Source organism: Vidua chalybeata, chromosome 24, assembly GCF_026979565.1.
Source record: "Vidua chalybeata isolate OUT-0048 chromosome 24, bVidCha1 merged haplotype, whole genome shotgun sequence".
Classification (NCBI taxonomy): domain Eukaryota; kingdom Metazoa; phylum Chordata; class Aves; order Passeriformes; family Viduidae; genus Vidua; species Vidua chalybeata.
The window spans coordinates 178392-194605 of NC_071553.1; the positions used below are offsets into that span (position 1 = coordinate 178392).

Sequence of the window (16214 nt, forward strand, 5' to 3'; positions counted from 1 at the left end):
ATAAAAAAAAACCCAGAAACCCCGCCAAAATCCAATAAACATCTCCTCAAAATCCTCACCAAAAATCCCACCAAAACCCCCCAAAATCACACCAAAAATCACAACAAAATTCCACAAAAATGCCCTCAAATCCCCGCAAAAATTCCACAAAGAATCCTCAAAAATCCGGCAAATTCCACCCAAAATTCCAGGTAAACCCTCACAAAAATTCCACAAAAATCGCCCCAAAATCCACTGTAGAATCCTCCCACCAAAAATCCTCACAAAAATCACCCCAAAGCCCACACAAATCCTTCAAAATCCCAACAAAAATCATGCCCAAAATCCCCCTAAATCCCACAGAAAAATCTCTCAAAAAGTCCCACTAAATCTCCATGAAAATCCCACAGAAGCAACACAGGAAAATCTGCACAAAAATCCCCCAATCACACCAAATCCACACATAACAGCCTTCCAAATCACCCAAAATATCCCACAAAAATTTCCCCAAAACCCCCCCAAAATCCACCTCAAATCCACTCAAAAAATCTGCACCAAAATCCCACCAAACCCCTCTCAAACCCCCCCAAAAATGCCCCCAAGTCCCTTCAAATCCCACCCAAAGTTTGAGAAAATCCAACCAAAAAATCCCCACAAAAACTTCCCTCAAAATCCCACCAAACCCCAACAAAATCTCACAAAATCCACCCCAGAAGTCCCACAAAGATCACTCAAAATCCCTCGAAAAAAAATCCCTCCAAAAATCCCCCAAATCCTCCTGAAAATCCCCAATAAACCCTCCCCAAAATTCCAGTTAAACTCTCCCATAAAAATTCCCCCCATAAAATACCATATATCTAGAGTCAAGGGCTCTGATGGGAATTGGTACCTAATCCCAATCCCATTAAAATCCCATAAAATTTAATTAAAATTCCATCAAATCTCATTAAAATCCTATAAGATCCCATTAAAATCCCACGAGATCTCACTAAAATCCCATAAAACCTCTCTGAAATCCCACAAGGCCCCTCAGTCCCTCAGATTCTGGGGTCACTCCCGGGCTGTGGGGTGGGGATCAGGGCCATTCCAGGCTGTGGGGCTGTTCCTGGGGGAATTCCTGGATTTGGGGCCATTCCTGGGGGAATTCCCAGATTTGGGGCTACTCCCGGGGCCGGGATCATGCCCGGGGCAGGGGGATGTAGGGTGGTTCCCCCCAGGTGTGGCTGAGGAGACACCCCGACACACCCCAAATCATCCCAAAGGCACAGACAGAACCCCAGAGTTATCCCAAAAGCACAGCTAGAATCCCAGATCGGTGTGGAATTATCCCAAATCCACACAGAATTACCCCACAGACACCCGGCCCCAAAAAACAGAAATTATCCCAAAACCATGAAAGATTACCCTAAATTATTCCAAAATTAAACAGAATAACCCCAAAATAACCCCTAAATGACCCTGAATAGTGCCAAAAATACCCCAAACAACCCCAAAATTGCCCCAGATGACCCCAAAGGCACACAAGGAACCCAAAGAACTCAAATTCCCCCCAAATCCCCTCCAAATACCCCCACGTTCTCCCAAAATGCCCAGGAATGATCCCAAATCCCCTGGAATGATCCCAAATTCCCCAAACTCCCCTGGAATCAGCAAATCCCCATGAATGGTCCCAGAATCCCCCCCAGATCCTCCAGGGACGATCCCAAAATCCCATAAACCAATCCCAAATCCCCTAAACCGATCCCAAATTTGGGCACTCAAGGGCACGGCCCCCTGTGCCCCAATCCCTATCCCAAAATCCCATAAATGACCCCAAATTCCAAAAATTATCCCAAATCCCATAAATGATCCCATAAATCCCCTGGCACTCATGGGCACTGCCCCCTGTGCCCCAGTCACGATCCCAAAATCCCATAAATTACCCCAAATCCTATGAATGACCCCAATCCCACAAATTACCCCAGTCCCACAAATGACCCCAGTCCCATCACGCAGTCTCCTGGCACTCACGGGCACTGCCCCCTGCACTGCCCCTGCGCTCCGGCCCCGCTCTGTTTGGGGCCGGGGCCTCTCCCCCCTTGGCTCTGCGCTTGTCCTGTTGGCGCTCCCGCTCCCACCCCACGAATGTTCCCTTCCCTTGGCTGGGATGGCCGAGCCCATCGGGGCGCGCTGGATCCGCTGGGCCGGCACATCCCGGCATCGGGCACTGGGTACTGCAGGGCACCTGGGGCATCTCCAGCAGGGACTGCGGGCACTGCCCACAGGGATCTGTGGCTTTCCCCAGGGCTGCCCAGGGGCTCTCAGGGATTTGGGGCTTCCCAAGGGATTCGGGGAGGTTCTAGAGGGGATTTGGGATCAGTCCAGGGGGATTTGGGGATGGTTCAGAGGGTTTTGGGGCTGTTCCCGAGGATTTTGGAGGGATCTAGGAGAAGTTCCAGAGGGGATCTGGGGCTTTCTGAGGGCTTTTGGGGGAATTCAGAGGGGATCTGGGGAGGATCTGGGGCTTTCTGAGGGATTTGGGGGGAATTCTCAGGGATTTGGGGGAGTTCCAAGAGGGATTTTGGGGTTTTCCAAGGGATTTTCAGGGGTTCTGAGGGATTTGGGGAGGTTCCAGAGGGGATTTGGGGGAGTTCCAAAAGCAATTTGGGACGTTATTAAGGGATTTTGGGAAGTCCTAGAAGGAATTTTGGGAATTTCAGAGGGATTTTGGGGGAATTCAGAGGAATTTGGAAGGTTCCAACAGGGATTTGGGGTCGTTCCCAGGGGATTGGGGGTGGACTGGCTGGATTTACATTTCTTCCCAGGATTTTGGGCTTTTTCCCAAAATTTCCTGGTTTTTTTCAAGAATCTCTGGATTTTCCCCTGGATTTGGGTCTCACCGGGGGGTAGAAGGGGAACGTTTGGGACATTCAGGGTGAATTTTGGGGGGTTACTGGCTGGATTTGGGTGTTTTCCACAGGATTTTGAATTTTGGGCTTTTTTTCCCCCAGAATTTCAGGATTTTTCCCAAAATTTGGGTATTTTCTCCAGGATTCTGTTCTCACCATGGGTTTGTCCCAGAAGGGGAAGCTTTTGGGATTCTAGAGTGGGTTTCAGGGATAATTGAGACTGGATTTGCCTTTTTTCCAAGCATTTTGGTTTTTTTTCCCCAGAATTTCAGGATTATTCCCAAAATTCCAGGACTCCTGCTCGGATTTCTCTCTGACCGTAGGCTTGTTGTAGAAGGGGAGGCTTTGGTGGATTTGGGGTGAATTCAGGTGGTTTCTGGTTGGATTTGGGGATATTTGAAGCTGGATTTTGAGGGTTTTTTTTCCCAGGAATTCAGTTTCTTTCCCCAAAATTTGGGGATTTTTCCCATAATTTGAGTTTTTTCCCCCAGAATTTCTGTCTCACCACAGACTTGTCATAGAAAGGGAAGTTTTGGGGGGTTCCTGGTTGGATTTTGGGGGTGTTCCCAATTTGATTTCAGGGATTCCTGATAGGATTTGGGGGGCATTCCTGGTTGGGTTTGGGTTTTTCTCTCAGGATTTTGGTTTTTTTCCCAGAATTCCAGGATTTTCCCCCAGTATTTCTGTCTCACCACGGGCTTGTCATAGAAGGGGAAGCTTTGGGGTGTTCAGGGTGAATTTGGAGGGATTCCAAGTTGGATTTTGGGGATATCTGAGGCTAGAGTTTGGCAGTTTTTCCCCAGAATTCCAGTTCTTTCCCCAAATGTCAGAATTCCCCCCAGTCTCTGTCTCACCACGGGTTTGCCGTAGAAGGGGAAGCCCTGCATGGAGCGCAGGGCGTTGGTGACGCTACTCATCTCCTTGGAGGTGACGGAGGCCTGGCCCCGCACGTGGAGACTGTGCCACACCAAAATGTCCAAAATCTGCCCAAAGCGCGAGAAAATGGCGCAGAGGGACTTCTCCAGCTCTGGGGACACAGTGACAATGGGGACAAAGACAGTGATAACAGGGACAGGAACTCCTTCAGCTCTGGCGACAATGGGGACAAAGTCAGTGATAACAGGGACAGGAACTCCTTCAGCTCTGGCAACAATGGGGACAGGGGACAACGGGCATAGGGACAGCTCCAGCTCTGGGGACACACAAGGGACAGAGCAAGGGGACAGACACTGCTCCAGCTCTGGGGACAAGGACAAAGACAGGTGACAACAGGGACAGACACTGCTCCGGCTCTGGGGACAAGGACAAGGACAGGTGACAACAGGACAGACACTGCTCTAGCTCTGGGGACAAGGACAAGGACAGGTGACAACAGGGACAGACTCTGCTCCAGCTCTGGGGACAACGACAAGGACAGGTGACAATGGAGACAGACACTGCTCCAGCTCTGGGGATGTTGTGGTTTGACATGGAAGTGAATTTTTTCAGAAAGTTGGGTCAAACCAATCAGTGGTCAGGTTTGGATATTGGCACCTGGAGTGACCACTGAAGGCATGGACATGCCTCTGAGCACACAGGGGGTTAAAAGCAAGAACTCCCAGGGGAATTCTCTCCTTGGTTCTGGTCAGAGTGCAGTGCAGACTCTCCCCTGCCCGGCCACAGGCTGGGTGCAGGAGGGGAAGCCATGCGGCCTGAGGGAGGTAGGACAGGGGCTGAAGGACTGGAACCGGGCGGGCCCCCTGCGGACGGAAGGGTGGAGAGAAACAGAGATGCTTTTGTTCCCCCCCCCCACCAAGAGGGAAAGAGACAGAGACCCAACGGCACCTGGAATTTGCCAGCAGAGGAGAAGGAGAAGGGGGGGAGGTACCCAGCCTTGGGAGTTGGAGTTCTGGGCAGAGATTTCAGCCGTCCAGGGAGTCTGAACTTTTAACCTTGTCCTGGAAAATGAAGGCTCTGTAAAATATTCCTCCTCCTCAATTTACAGTGGAAGAGAGGCAGTCTGGGACCTGAGATGTTAGAAGAAGAAATTTTTAGGTGGGAGGAGATGATGGAGTGGCTTGTGGCTGGACTTTTCTTGTTAGCCATAGACTGAACCAAATTCTCCTGCAACAGAGACTGCATTTTAGGGGGATGCAGTGGTGAACCAAGGAGACCTGCTTCAGCAACCACCAGCACAGGAATGGAGAGAACAGAGAAAAGCTGGGGAGGGAATGGTGATGCCCTCTGTCTTCAGGAAGAAGATGATCTCTGTTCTTGGACCCTCGGTCCCAACGGTGGAAGAAAATTGGGGGGGGGGGACTGTGGTCCCAAGATGAGAAGCTGAACTGTTGTTTCTTTTGGTCCATGGCAAAGCATCCTTAAAGGAGCCCTATGAGCAGTCTGTCCATGCACGGTGGTGAGAGCACTGTGACATGGAAAAGAGAGTGTTACACTGGCAGATTTTCTCCGGGCGGTGCTATGTGTGACATGGAAACACAGAAGGGTGGCAATTGTGTTTCCTGGGGGGGTCTATGGTGCAAGAGAGATTCCTCTCTCCCTTGATGAACTGAGTATTTATTATCTGAAGGGTGGCAACTTGATCAGGAATCCCAGGTGATGTCTCACTGTGGTTGTTTTGGAAATTGGGTGGGAGGAGGAGTGTTTTGGAGGGTCTTCATCCTGCATTTAGTGTGTGTGTCTTGTTCAGTCGTTCAGTAGTAGTAGTTTCAATAAAGTTTTTTTTCCTTTGTTACTAAGCTTGGGCTTGCTCTGCTCTGTTCCTGATAACATCTCACAGCGTTTCTATTGGGAAGGTGCATTTTCATGGGGGCGCTGGCATTGCACCAGTGTCAAACCATGACAGGGGACAATGACAAGGACAGGTGACAATGGGGACAGACACTGCTCCAGCTCTGGGGACACAAAAGGGACAGCCTGAGCCCCTGGGGACACCCACAGACACTCTCAGACCCCCCAGGACTCCCCAGTCCCCCACACCGTCCTTCTTGATCTCCTCGTTCAGGTTGTTGATGGAGATGCTGGGCTTGGGCCAGGGGTCCTGCACCACCAGGGCCGGGACCCCTCTGTGGGGACAGGGGCGCTTTAAGGGGCGTCTGGGGGGGCCTGCGACCCCTGGAACCCCCCCTTTAGGTGCCCCCAGAGCCCCAAATCCACCCCAGACCCACCTAAACCGCCCAATTACCCTCAGACCCCCGCCAGTTCCCCCCAAAATTGACCCCAGACCCACCTGAGATCCCCCCAAATCCCATGAGACTGCCCCAAATCCTGCTCAATTCCCGCAAACCCTTTGAAATCCCCTCAGACTCCCCCAAATTTCCCCCAGACCCACCTCAGAACCCCCCAGTTCCTCTCACAAACCCCCCAAAATCCCCTCAGAACCCCCAATTCCCCTCAGATCTTCCTAAACCCAACTGAAAATGCTCCAGACCCTCTCAAGCTCCCCCCAATGCTCCCTAAAGCCCCCTCAAACCCACCAAAGCCCCCTCAGACCCCTTCATTCCCCCCAAACCCTCCGCAGACCGCCCTATTTCCCGTCAATTCCCCCAAAAATCCCCAATTTCTCCCCAGACGCACCTCAGACCCCCCCCCCCCCCCCCCAGTTTCCCCCGGCCCCACCTCAGCTCCCTCCTCAGCCGCTCTCCCTTCACAATCTCCCGCCTCCGCCGCGTGTGCCGGCTCCTCCAGCCAATAGCGACGCGCCCCTCCCTGAGCCAACCAATCACCGCGCGGCTCCCCTCAGCAGTGCCCGCCTTCCCCGCGCCGCTCCAGCCAATCAGAGGCGAGCGGGAAGCGGCGCCCCCTCCCCCGGCGGTCCCGGCCCCCCCGGGCTCGGGCGGGTCCTGCGGGAGGCGCTGGAGAGAGCGGGGAAGGCGCGGGAGAAGATGGAGGCTCCGGGAGCTGCTGAGGGGCCGGGACAGCTGGGGACGGGGGTCTGCACAGGGGGTCGCAGGGGAGGCGCTGGGAGGGTCTGGGGGGGTCTGGAGCGTGCTGGGAGGGTTTAGGGAGGGATCTGGGGGGAGTTTGGGGAGGGTCCTGGAGGGGTCTGCAGGGGTTTTGGGGTGGTCTGGGGGGGCTTTGGGGAGGGGTCTTGGGGGGAAGTCTCAGGGGACATTCTGGGCTGGGCCTTTGGGGGTCTCAGGGGGTCCTGGGGTGGTTTGGTGCTCCAGGGTGGTCCTGGCCACCGCTGGGGGGGCTCTGGAGGGTTTGGGGTTCCTGGAGGGAGTCCTGGGGGAGATTTGGGGGGTCCCGGGGGGTCCCAAGCCCACCCTGAACCGGGGTCTGGGGGTTTCGGGGGGGGGCACCACAGGGGTTCCACCACCCCCCCCCGTTTTTGGGGGGGGTCTCCCATGGTGCCCCCTCCTCAAAAGGCTCCGAGGGCCCCCTGAAGTGGCTCCTGTTCCAGCGGCCAGTGCCCCCTGATCCAGGACGACCCCCAGTGAGTCTGGGGGGTTCTGGGGGGATTTTGGTGGCGTTTTTGGGCTTTGGGGGAATTTGTTGGGAGTTTAGGAGGAATTATTGGGGTTTTGGAGAGAATTACTGGGTTTTGGGGGGTTATGGGATCTTGTGGGGTTTTGTGGATTTGGGGGGTTGTTTTGGGGGGGGTTTATTGAAATGTTTGGGAGGTTTTTTTTTTAATTTTGGTGGCTTTCACTGGGATTTTGTGTGATTCTTTGGGGTTTTAGAGGGTTTTATTGGGATTTTTGGGGCATTTGGGGGGCTTTTACTGAAATTTTGGGGGGGCTTTGGGGTTCTCCCCAGGTGTAGGGAAGGACTGAGAGGCACCAAAATTTCCTTAAAATCTCTGAAAGTCCACAAAATCCCAGTTAAACCTAACAAGCTCCTATTAGAACACTCTAGAATCCCAATAAAAGCCCACAAAATCTATTGAAATCCCAACAAACCGCCCAAAATCCCAATTAAACCCCACAAATCCCGCCCCAAAAAATTCCCAAAACCACAAAATATCCCACAAAATCCCCCCAAGACCCAAAGAAATCCTGGCAACACCCTAAAAACCCCACAACATCCTACCAAAAATCCCAAAAAAACCCAAAGAGTCAAAAAAAAAACCCAAATCCTCAAAGAACCCTACTAAATCCCCCCAAAATTCCAATAAAACCCTTCAAAATCCCAATAAAACCCACAAAAAATTACAGAGAATCCCACAAAATCCCCACCAAATCCCAATAAAACCTTCCAGAATTCAAAAGAAAACACAAAAAATTTCAATTAACCCCCAAACACCCCAAGAAATACATCCCCCCCCTCAAAGCACCAATAAAACCCCCAAAATCCAAACCCCCCAAAATTCCCCAACTCCCCCAAACCCAATAATTCTCTCCAAAACCCCCAACAATTCCCCGTAAACTCCCAACACAATCCCCCAAAGCCCAAAAAAGCCTCAAACGCCCCGAGCCCTCCCTGGTCCCTCCCGGTCCCGTCCAGGCCCGTCCAGGGCCGCGGCCAAAACTCCCCGGAGCGAACTCGGAGGTCCCGGAGCAACCCCAGAGCCAATCCTGGGCTCGGCCTCGGGCTCGGCCCCTCTGGGGGATTTTGGGCCGAACTGGGCAGGTTTAGGGTAGGTTTCAAATCCCTTGTGGGGATTCTGAGCCTTTTCGGGTGGATTTTCAGCCCCTTTGGCTGATTTTAGGCCAAAACTGGTGGGGTTTAGGGGGGATTTCAGATCCCTTTGGATGATTTTAGGCCCATGTGGGTGGGGTTGGGGCCTGTTTGGGTGAGTTTAGGATAAACTGGGCCCATATGGGTGAATCTTAATCCTGTGTGGGTGATTTTAGGTCCCTTTTTTGGGAATTTGGGGCCTACTTGAGTAGGTTTTTCACTTCTTTGGGCAATTTTAGGTCGAACCAATCCTTTTTAGGGTGATTTTAAGTCTTCTTGTGTTGGTTTCAGGCATTTTTGGGTGATTTTAGGTACCTTTGGGTGATTTTAGGCCAAACCAGGTACTTTCAGGGTGGATTTTAGGCACATTTGAGAGATTTAAGGGTGATTTTAAGCCATTTCTTGTGGGTTATAAAACATTTTGGGCAGTTTTAGGCTACTTTGGTTGAATTTTAGACCTATTTAGATACTTTTAATCCCATTTGGCTGATTTCAGGCCAAACCTGGTGGATTTTGGCTGCATTTGATGCCCTTTTGGGTGATTTTAGGCCAAACCGGGCATTTTTAAGATCATGCGTCCCCTTGGCCCGGCCCCTTCCCCTCACGGTTCCCGCCCCTTCCTTGCCCCCTTTCCCCTCACAGTCTGGCCTTCGGGAGCGGGGCAGGAGGAGGAGGGAGGGAGGAAGAGGTGCAGGAAGCAGCCAGAGGAGAGGGGAGGATGAACCGCGGGGCTCCGGCGCTGCCTGAACTCGCAGCACCACAGGAGCATCACCGCCCATCCCGCAGGTACCCGGGGAGGGGGAGCTCGGCCCAAATATCCCAGGGGATGCCTGGGTTTGGGGTTTTTTGGGGAGGATGTTTGGAGCTGGCAGGGTCCAAAGCCAAGCCGCAGCTGGCCCTCGGGGGGACATCAGGGGGTCCCCGGGAAGTATTTTCGGGGGGTCCTGGGGCCAGCAGTGGCTGCTCCCAGTCTGAGCCCAGTCATTCCCACTATGAGCCTGGTTACTTCCTCTCACTCCGTTCAGGATCCCACTCGCTCCCAGACAAGGCCAGTCCCTCCCAGTCCTTCCATATGATGATGCAATTTTCTCCCAGCACGGTCCCAGTTGCTCCCAGTCCCTCTCACTTTCATCCAGTGTGTTCCCAGTTCTCCCACTTTCCACTACTATAGTCCTGGTCACTCCCAGTATGATCCCAGGCCCTTCTAGCAGGACCCCAGTCACTCCCACTTGCTCCCACTGTGTTCCCAGTTCCACAGCACATTCCCAGTCACTCCCAGTCTGGTCCAAGTCACCACCAGTGTGGTCTCAGACATTGACAGTATATCCTAGTTGCCCTGAACATTCTGTCAGTCATTGCCAGGCACTCACAGTTACCTCAGTGTGGCTCACTTGCCCCCAGTTTTCTCCCAGTTGCTCCCAGTTCCTCTGATTATGTCCCTAGCTGGCTCCCAGCATGGGCCTGGTAGCTCCCAGTAACCCCCAGTCAGGGTCCAATCACACCCACTCTAATCCCAGGATGATTGTAGCCACTCCCAGTCTGATCCCAGTATGATCCCAGACTGTGCGATCACAGTCTGCCCTGGCATGACAGTATGATCCCAGTATGATGTCAGGACAAACCCAGCACAGTCCCAGTCACTCCCAGTATAATCCCAGTAGAGCCCAGTCCCTCCCAGTGCTGCCACTCCTGGCATCCCCCAGCCCTCTCTGTGTTCCCCCCTCCCGGATCTCCCGAGAGGAGCCCCAAGGGCTGGCAGTCCCCAGGCAGGGTCCCCAGCAAGCCCCAGTTTGGATGTGCAGCCCCCAGTTTTCCCAGTTTCCCTCTCCTTTTGCCCAGGCTGGGTTCCCCCTGTGCCCAGCGGGTGGGAGCAGCCAAGAGCCCCACGCTGCCCATCCTGACCTGTCCTGGCTCCATCCCCGCTCCTGCCACGGGCTGCCAGGGCTTCAGGAATGGGGCACCGAGGGTGTCGCTGCTCCTGGGGGAGGAGGAGGGAAGGAAGATGAAGGATGGAGAAGGAGAGCCAGAAGGGATGGAAGTAGGGCAAAGAGGTGGGCTTAGGGGGGAGGAGGAGGAGGGAGGGAAGAGGAGGGATAGAGAAGGAGAACCAGAAGGGGTGGAAGTAGGAGAAGGAGGTGGGCTTAGGGAGGAGGAGGATGAGGGATGGAAGACAAGGTGCGGAAGGAAGAGGAAGAGGAGGGACAAAGGAGGATCAAGGAAAGGAGAAGTAACAATGAGGTTGAGCACTCCCTGAATTTGCAGCCCCCCTGGGATCATCACCCGCCATCCAACAGGTGCCCAGGAAGGGGGAGCTCGGCCCAAATATCCTGGGGGTTCCCTGGGTTGGGTTTTTTTGGGAGGATGTTTGGAGAATGAAGAACTGCAGAGCTGAGCAGAAAAGGCCCCTTGGGGGGGACATTGGGGGGTCCCGGTGGCGCCTGCCGGCAGAGGCAGCCTGGAGGAGCAGAGCCCTGTGTCCCCCAGGAGCCCAAAGTGAGGAGCCCAGAGAGGGGGGAGCACCGCCATTGGCAGGACCCTCAACAGCCTGGAGAGGGGCAGGGGGGACTCCTTGAAGCCCCTGCACCCCAAAGCAGAGAATAGGGGGAGAAGGGACAGGGGACCCCAAAACCCCCAGCATCCCTAAATGGGGAGATGGAAAAGGGAGGAACTTTTTGGATTGCTGGCACTCCCAGCAGCCTGGGGAGGGCGGGCACCGAGGAGAAAGGGGGACCCCCAATACAAGCGTGACCCCCAGTAGCTGGGACAGGGGGGAACCCCCGAACAGCAAAGGGGAGGGACCAGAGACAGGGAGCTCCTGGGAGGCATTTTCAGGGCTGAATCTTGGTGTTTGAGAGGTTTTTATGGAGCCCAGGTGGCCGGGGACTTCTAGAGATGGACTTGGGCAGAGGGACCTTCAAACTCAATGTGTTCCTCCCTTGTTTTCCCCAAATCAGGATTTCCCATTCGCAGCCCCGGGGAGGCTGCAAGGAAGAGGAAGATCCTCTCCTTGTCCTTCCTCCCCAAGGGAAGGAGCTGAGGATGGACAGCAGGGAGGACAAATCCCTATGCCAGAACCTCCTGGAAGAGGCCATTTTGAGCGGCTCCACGGCGCAGGAACCCAACAGGGAGGAAAAGCCCCAGAGATCCCGCACAAGGAGGGGCTGCAAACACAGATCGCAGGGATCTGAGGAGGAAAGACCCACCCTGGGCCGGGGAGGCGGTCGGAGGTCGAGCCAGAGCTTGGAGTTGGTGGTCCATGAGCAGCTCTGTGATGGGGAGAAGCCCCACAAGTGCTTGGAGTGTGGGAAGAGCTTCAGGTCAAGTTCCCACCTGATCCAGCACCAGGTGATCCACTCCGGGGAGAGGCTATACGAGTGTGATCAATGCAGGAAGAGGTTTCAGACCAGCTCCCATCTCCTTGTGCACCAGCGCATGCACACAGAAGAGAGGCCCTTCCGCTGCCCCGACTGCACGCAGGGCTTCAGGCAGAATGCCAATATTGTCATATTGTGCATCCACACTGGGGAGAGGCCCTATGAATGTGGGGATTGTGGGAAGAGCTTCAGGCAGAGCTCCCACCTGATCAGGCACCAGATGTTCCATACTGGGGAAACAGCCTCATGAGTGTGGGGAATGTGAGAAAAGCTTCAGGCAGCATGCTGCCCTGATCGTCCACCAAAAGATCCACACTGGGGAGAGGCCCTACGCGTGTTCCAAATGTGAGAAGGGGTTTCAGAACAGCTCCCATCTCCTCCTGCACTATCGGATTCACACAGAGGAGAAGCCCTTCCGCTGCCCCGACTGTGGGAAGGGCTTCAAGCACAACTGCGCCCTCGTCACCCATCGGCACATCCACACTGGGGAGAGGCCCTACGAGTGTCCCCAGTGTGGGAAGAGCTTCTCACAGAGCTCTCACTTGACCAGACACCAATGGAGGCACCGGTAAGGGAAGCCCTATGAGTGCCCCGAGTGCGGGAACAGCTTCGTGCGCTGCTCCAGCTCCATCCCCCACTACAGAAACCACGTTAGGCACAGCCCTGGTGACCCACATTCCCTGTGATCCATGTTGGGAACACACCTGGCTGGATTTCTTTTTGGTTTGGCCTTAATTTTCTTCTGATTCATCTTTATCCCTTAAAAATATCTAAAATAGGGTTAAATGAAAGAAATTGATCAAAAATATCTGAAGTTCCACCATTTCACAGGTGTTTGAGGGGGAATTTAGGATTTGGGGACACATTCTGTGTGGAGTGCCCCTGTTGCTAAGAGGCAGGAATTTGATCTCGCCCTTCTTGTATTGCTAATAACTCCTCCCTTGACCCAAACCCTAACTCCAACCCTGGGATACCCTGTACAAACCCCACGGCCCTACCTTTGCCCTGTCTTTTGGGGGTAAGAAATGAATTCTGGAGCTTTCTGAAACCCTTATCCATCTCCTTTGTTCCTGGCACTGGCAGCTGCAGTCTCTTGGACACCATGACCTCTGGAGAATGGGGGCAGCCAGTGAGGACACGTCCTGGATTGCAAGATAAGTGTTGTCTTGGTTCGGAATGGGAGGAAATTTAGGAAAGTGATGCAACGCTTTTTGTTTAACTGACAGTCTGTTGAAGATGTGAGAAGATGGACACACCTCTGTGAAACGCACATGTTAAAGATAAAAAAATCGGGGAACTGTCTCTTTCTCTCCTGGTCAGTGAGGAGGTGGCGGGCCCTGGTCCTGGCCCCGTCTTGGCCAGGCCGGGCCGGGTGGTCCTGCTGCGGGCCGGGCCCCTTTCCCACTCCCTGGGCCGCTCGCCGGCCCCCCATCGGCTTAGGTCCTGCCACGTCGGGCTCCAGCAGCTGCCGGGCAGGAAGGCGAGGGAGGCTGCAGGGCCAGCTGCAGCTGTGAAGATCTTGCCATCAGGCCCACTCCCCCCAGCGCATCTGAGACCAGAGACCCCTGCGGCCGTGCAGAAAACCAAAGACCAACCACGAGGCTGATCCTGAGACGGCCCAGCCGCAGTTACCGCCACAAGTTACCGGCGGGTCAGGTGGGCCTCAGGCAGGATGTTAAGCCTTTCAGTGCTTCAGTCATCCCTCGAGTGAGAGAAAAGAACAAGATGCAAGCATGTAAACAAACAACATGAAGACATTGAGATCAGTGAGGAAGAAGTTAAGTCCCAGATGGGAGGGGTGAAGAGAGTTGTTTTTGGAGCTGAAATTCTCTTGTAAGCTATGGAGAAAAGACACTTTTTTTTCCCTTATAACACAAGAAACTATGGGGAGATGAAGGTGTTCAAATTGATATTGAGCAAAGGCCTCCATGCTAAGATAAGCAGATGTTGAAATAGTTGTGATCCCATGAAATGTTTGAACAGAGGAAGAGAGAAGAGTAGTCCTGTGTTTTCCAGAGAAGAAGAAGAAGAAGAAGGGTATCTACTTATAGCTGCGGTTTGGGGCTTTAAGGTCACACAGGTTCTTAGTTCTTGACATCTGTAGTTTTGCAGAAATCCTGCAAAGTTTGGAAATGTTGAGGTCAGGATGCCAGTGTGGGCCAGTGGGAGTGGCTGCAAAGAGAAGCCATTTTCCATGGGAAAAAGAAGTCATTTCCCCAGGCTCTGGGGATCTACTTAGAGCTGGGGTTTGGGGCTTTAAGGTCACACATGTTCCTCATTGCTGACATCTGTAGTTTTGGAGAAATCCTACAAAGTTTGGAAATGTTGAGGTCAGGATGCCAGTGTGGACCATTGCGAGTGGCCACAATGGGGGCCATTTTCCATGGGAAAAAGAAGTCATTTCCCCAGGCTCTGGGTATCAGATCAGAGGTGGCATTTGTGCCTGGCTCTCAGTGCACATGGGATCGAGGTTCGCTGAGTAGCTATTGTAGGTTGTGGCCGATGTGCAGATATGTTGTTAGATTTCAGGAATACGCATAATCACGGAATATGATTATATGCAGGTGCTTTTATTGTAGAACTCTGGGAATCAAGGGTACAGACCCAAATCTGACTCCAACATGGCTTGCAAGCTGAATGTACTTTATATTCTCTGGTTATATCACTTACATATTAATTATTAATCTTACATTGTTCTATTGTATACATTGAGTTTATTCAAGCATGAGTTTCTCGTGGTCTTTCTCAAGCCCCTGACCACAGTTTCTCATTATTATTCTTACGATTAAACAGTAATTATATCTAATTACTAAACAATCATCACATCTAACAACTATACCATTTACCATATACTAGCTACATAGGTGCAGTTCTAGCAAATACAAGGCCTATACTTTCCCAGGGCCTACTAAGCTTAATTTTCCTTCTAACTCCCCAAATCCTCATGATTTTAAAACCCTTTTACTATCTTTTTCACCTTTTGAAAGGATTTTCACTTCACTATAAGTGCAAATGCTTTCACTTGATACAGTCTTTTAGTTTCTGAGTTTATACATGATGTTCTTCAAATCCAGGATTGATGTAAACGTCGTCATGGATGCTGTCATGAACTGGAGGATCAGAGGATGACAGTTGTGGATCCCATGTTAGTGCCTTGATTATTTTCTGGTTCCAGGATGTCCTCTTCTGTATTTCTCCTTTTAGGACACTGTAGACTAACCAAATTACTAAGAACACAATTAATTGGATTATCACACTCTCGATGATAGACTTAATCCATGAACTCACATTCCACCCTAACCCTTTGAAGACTTTATATAACCAGCTCGTAGTCAAATCTTTTTGCTCTTCTTGTGCTTCATGTTCTTTTTGTTTTAACTGATTGATGTCATATTCTACATCTGCAGTTACATTTGGGATATGAATGTACCAATGATCAATCTGTCTCTTTAAAAATCCACACACTCCATGCTCTTTCAGAAGTAACAAATCTAAGGCCAATTGATTTTGTAAGGTCATTTTTGTGGTGGCTTGTAATTGTACGTTTAATTCTCTAAATCCTTCCCTAGTGACTCTTACCAGTCTATCTACCTGATCTGTAAGTTTGTACAACATTTCTTTATTCTGATAGTTTGCTGTAGGACCAAGCAAAGACTCTAGGGCCCACCCAACTTTCACTCCACTAGAGGGTTCTTGCCAAGTGTCATCCTGATTTTCATTATCTGGAACTTCTCGTCTTGCTTATCTGCAGAAGTTCGTGTTTTCCCTTAAATGGGGACTTTTCCCAAATTGGACATAAAGTAGGGAGGCCTAAAGTAATTTCTTTTACTTTTCCATCTACAGGTAGATGGGTTGTCCAGGTACCATCACTTGTTGCCTGTACAAATTGTCCTGGACTTTGGAGTGTACTCCTGGTACATCCTATAAGTATTTTGTAATTCACTTTACCCTGTTTGTGTTTGATGCCTCTGCAGGCACAGCCAATTTGTAAGGCTACTACCAGTGGTGGCATTTGTTTTATCTCTATATCATCAGAAGTGCAATCATAAGTTTTATTACATGCCCACCAACTTACTTTGTCTGCCTTTATTCTACTACTAGTGCCAGTGTTTGTTACTGCTGGATCTGTTTCATTTTCTGAACTTCCCATTTAATGCACCAAGGGGTGGTTGCCATGTACTGGAATTTTTGAAGTATACTTAGAGACCATGCACTGTCCCAAGGCTCTATTTGACCTTTGTGATCTTTTGCCTCGCACTTCCACACCATAGTGGTTTCTGTAACATTTTCTGTAATCTTTTTATAATGTGGTAAGTAGTATTGCCATTTATTTGGGATGCCCCCCGACCATCCT

At 51.8% G+C, this 16214-nt stretch overlaps 1 protein-coding gene across 1 annotated transcript; it reads left to right on the plus strand.

The window, feature by feature from the left end:
* The first annotated feature begins 7187 nt into the window (after nucleotides 1-7187).
* LOC128799399 (zinc finger protein 572-like) lies at nucleotides 7188-12220 on the plus strand. Its single transcript, XM_053963770.1, has 2 exons — nucleotides 7188-7302; nucleotides 11441-12220. Exon 2 carries the CDS (start codon nucleotides 11526-11528, stop codon nucleotides 12108-12110), a length of 585 nt encoding a protein of 194 aa, XP_053819745.1. The 5' UTR covers nucleotides 7188-7302; nucleotides 11441-11525; the 3' UTR covers nucleotides 12111-12220.
* The last annotated feature ends 3994 nt before the right edge of the window (nucleotides 12221-16214 follow it).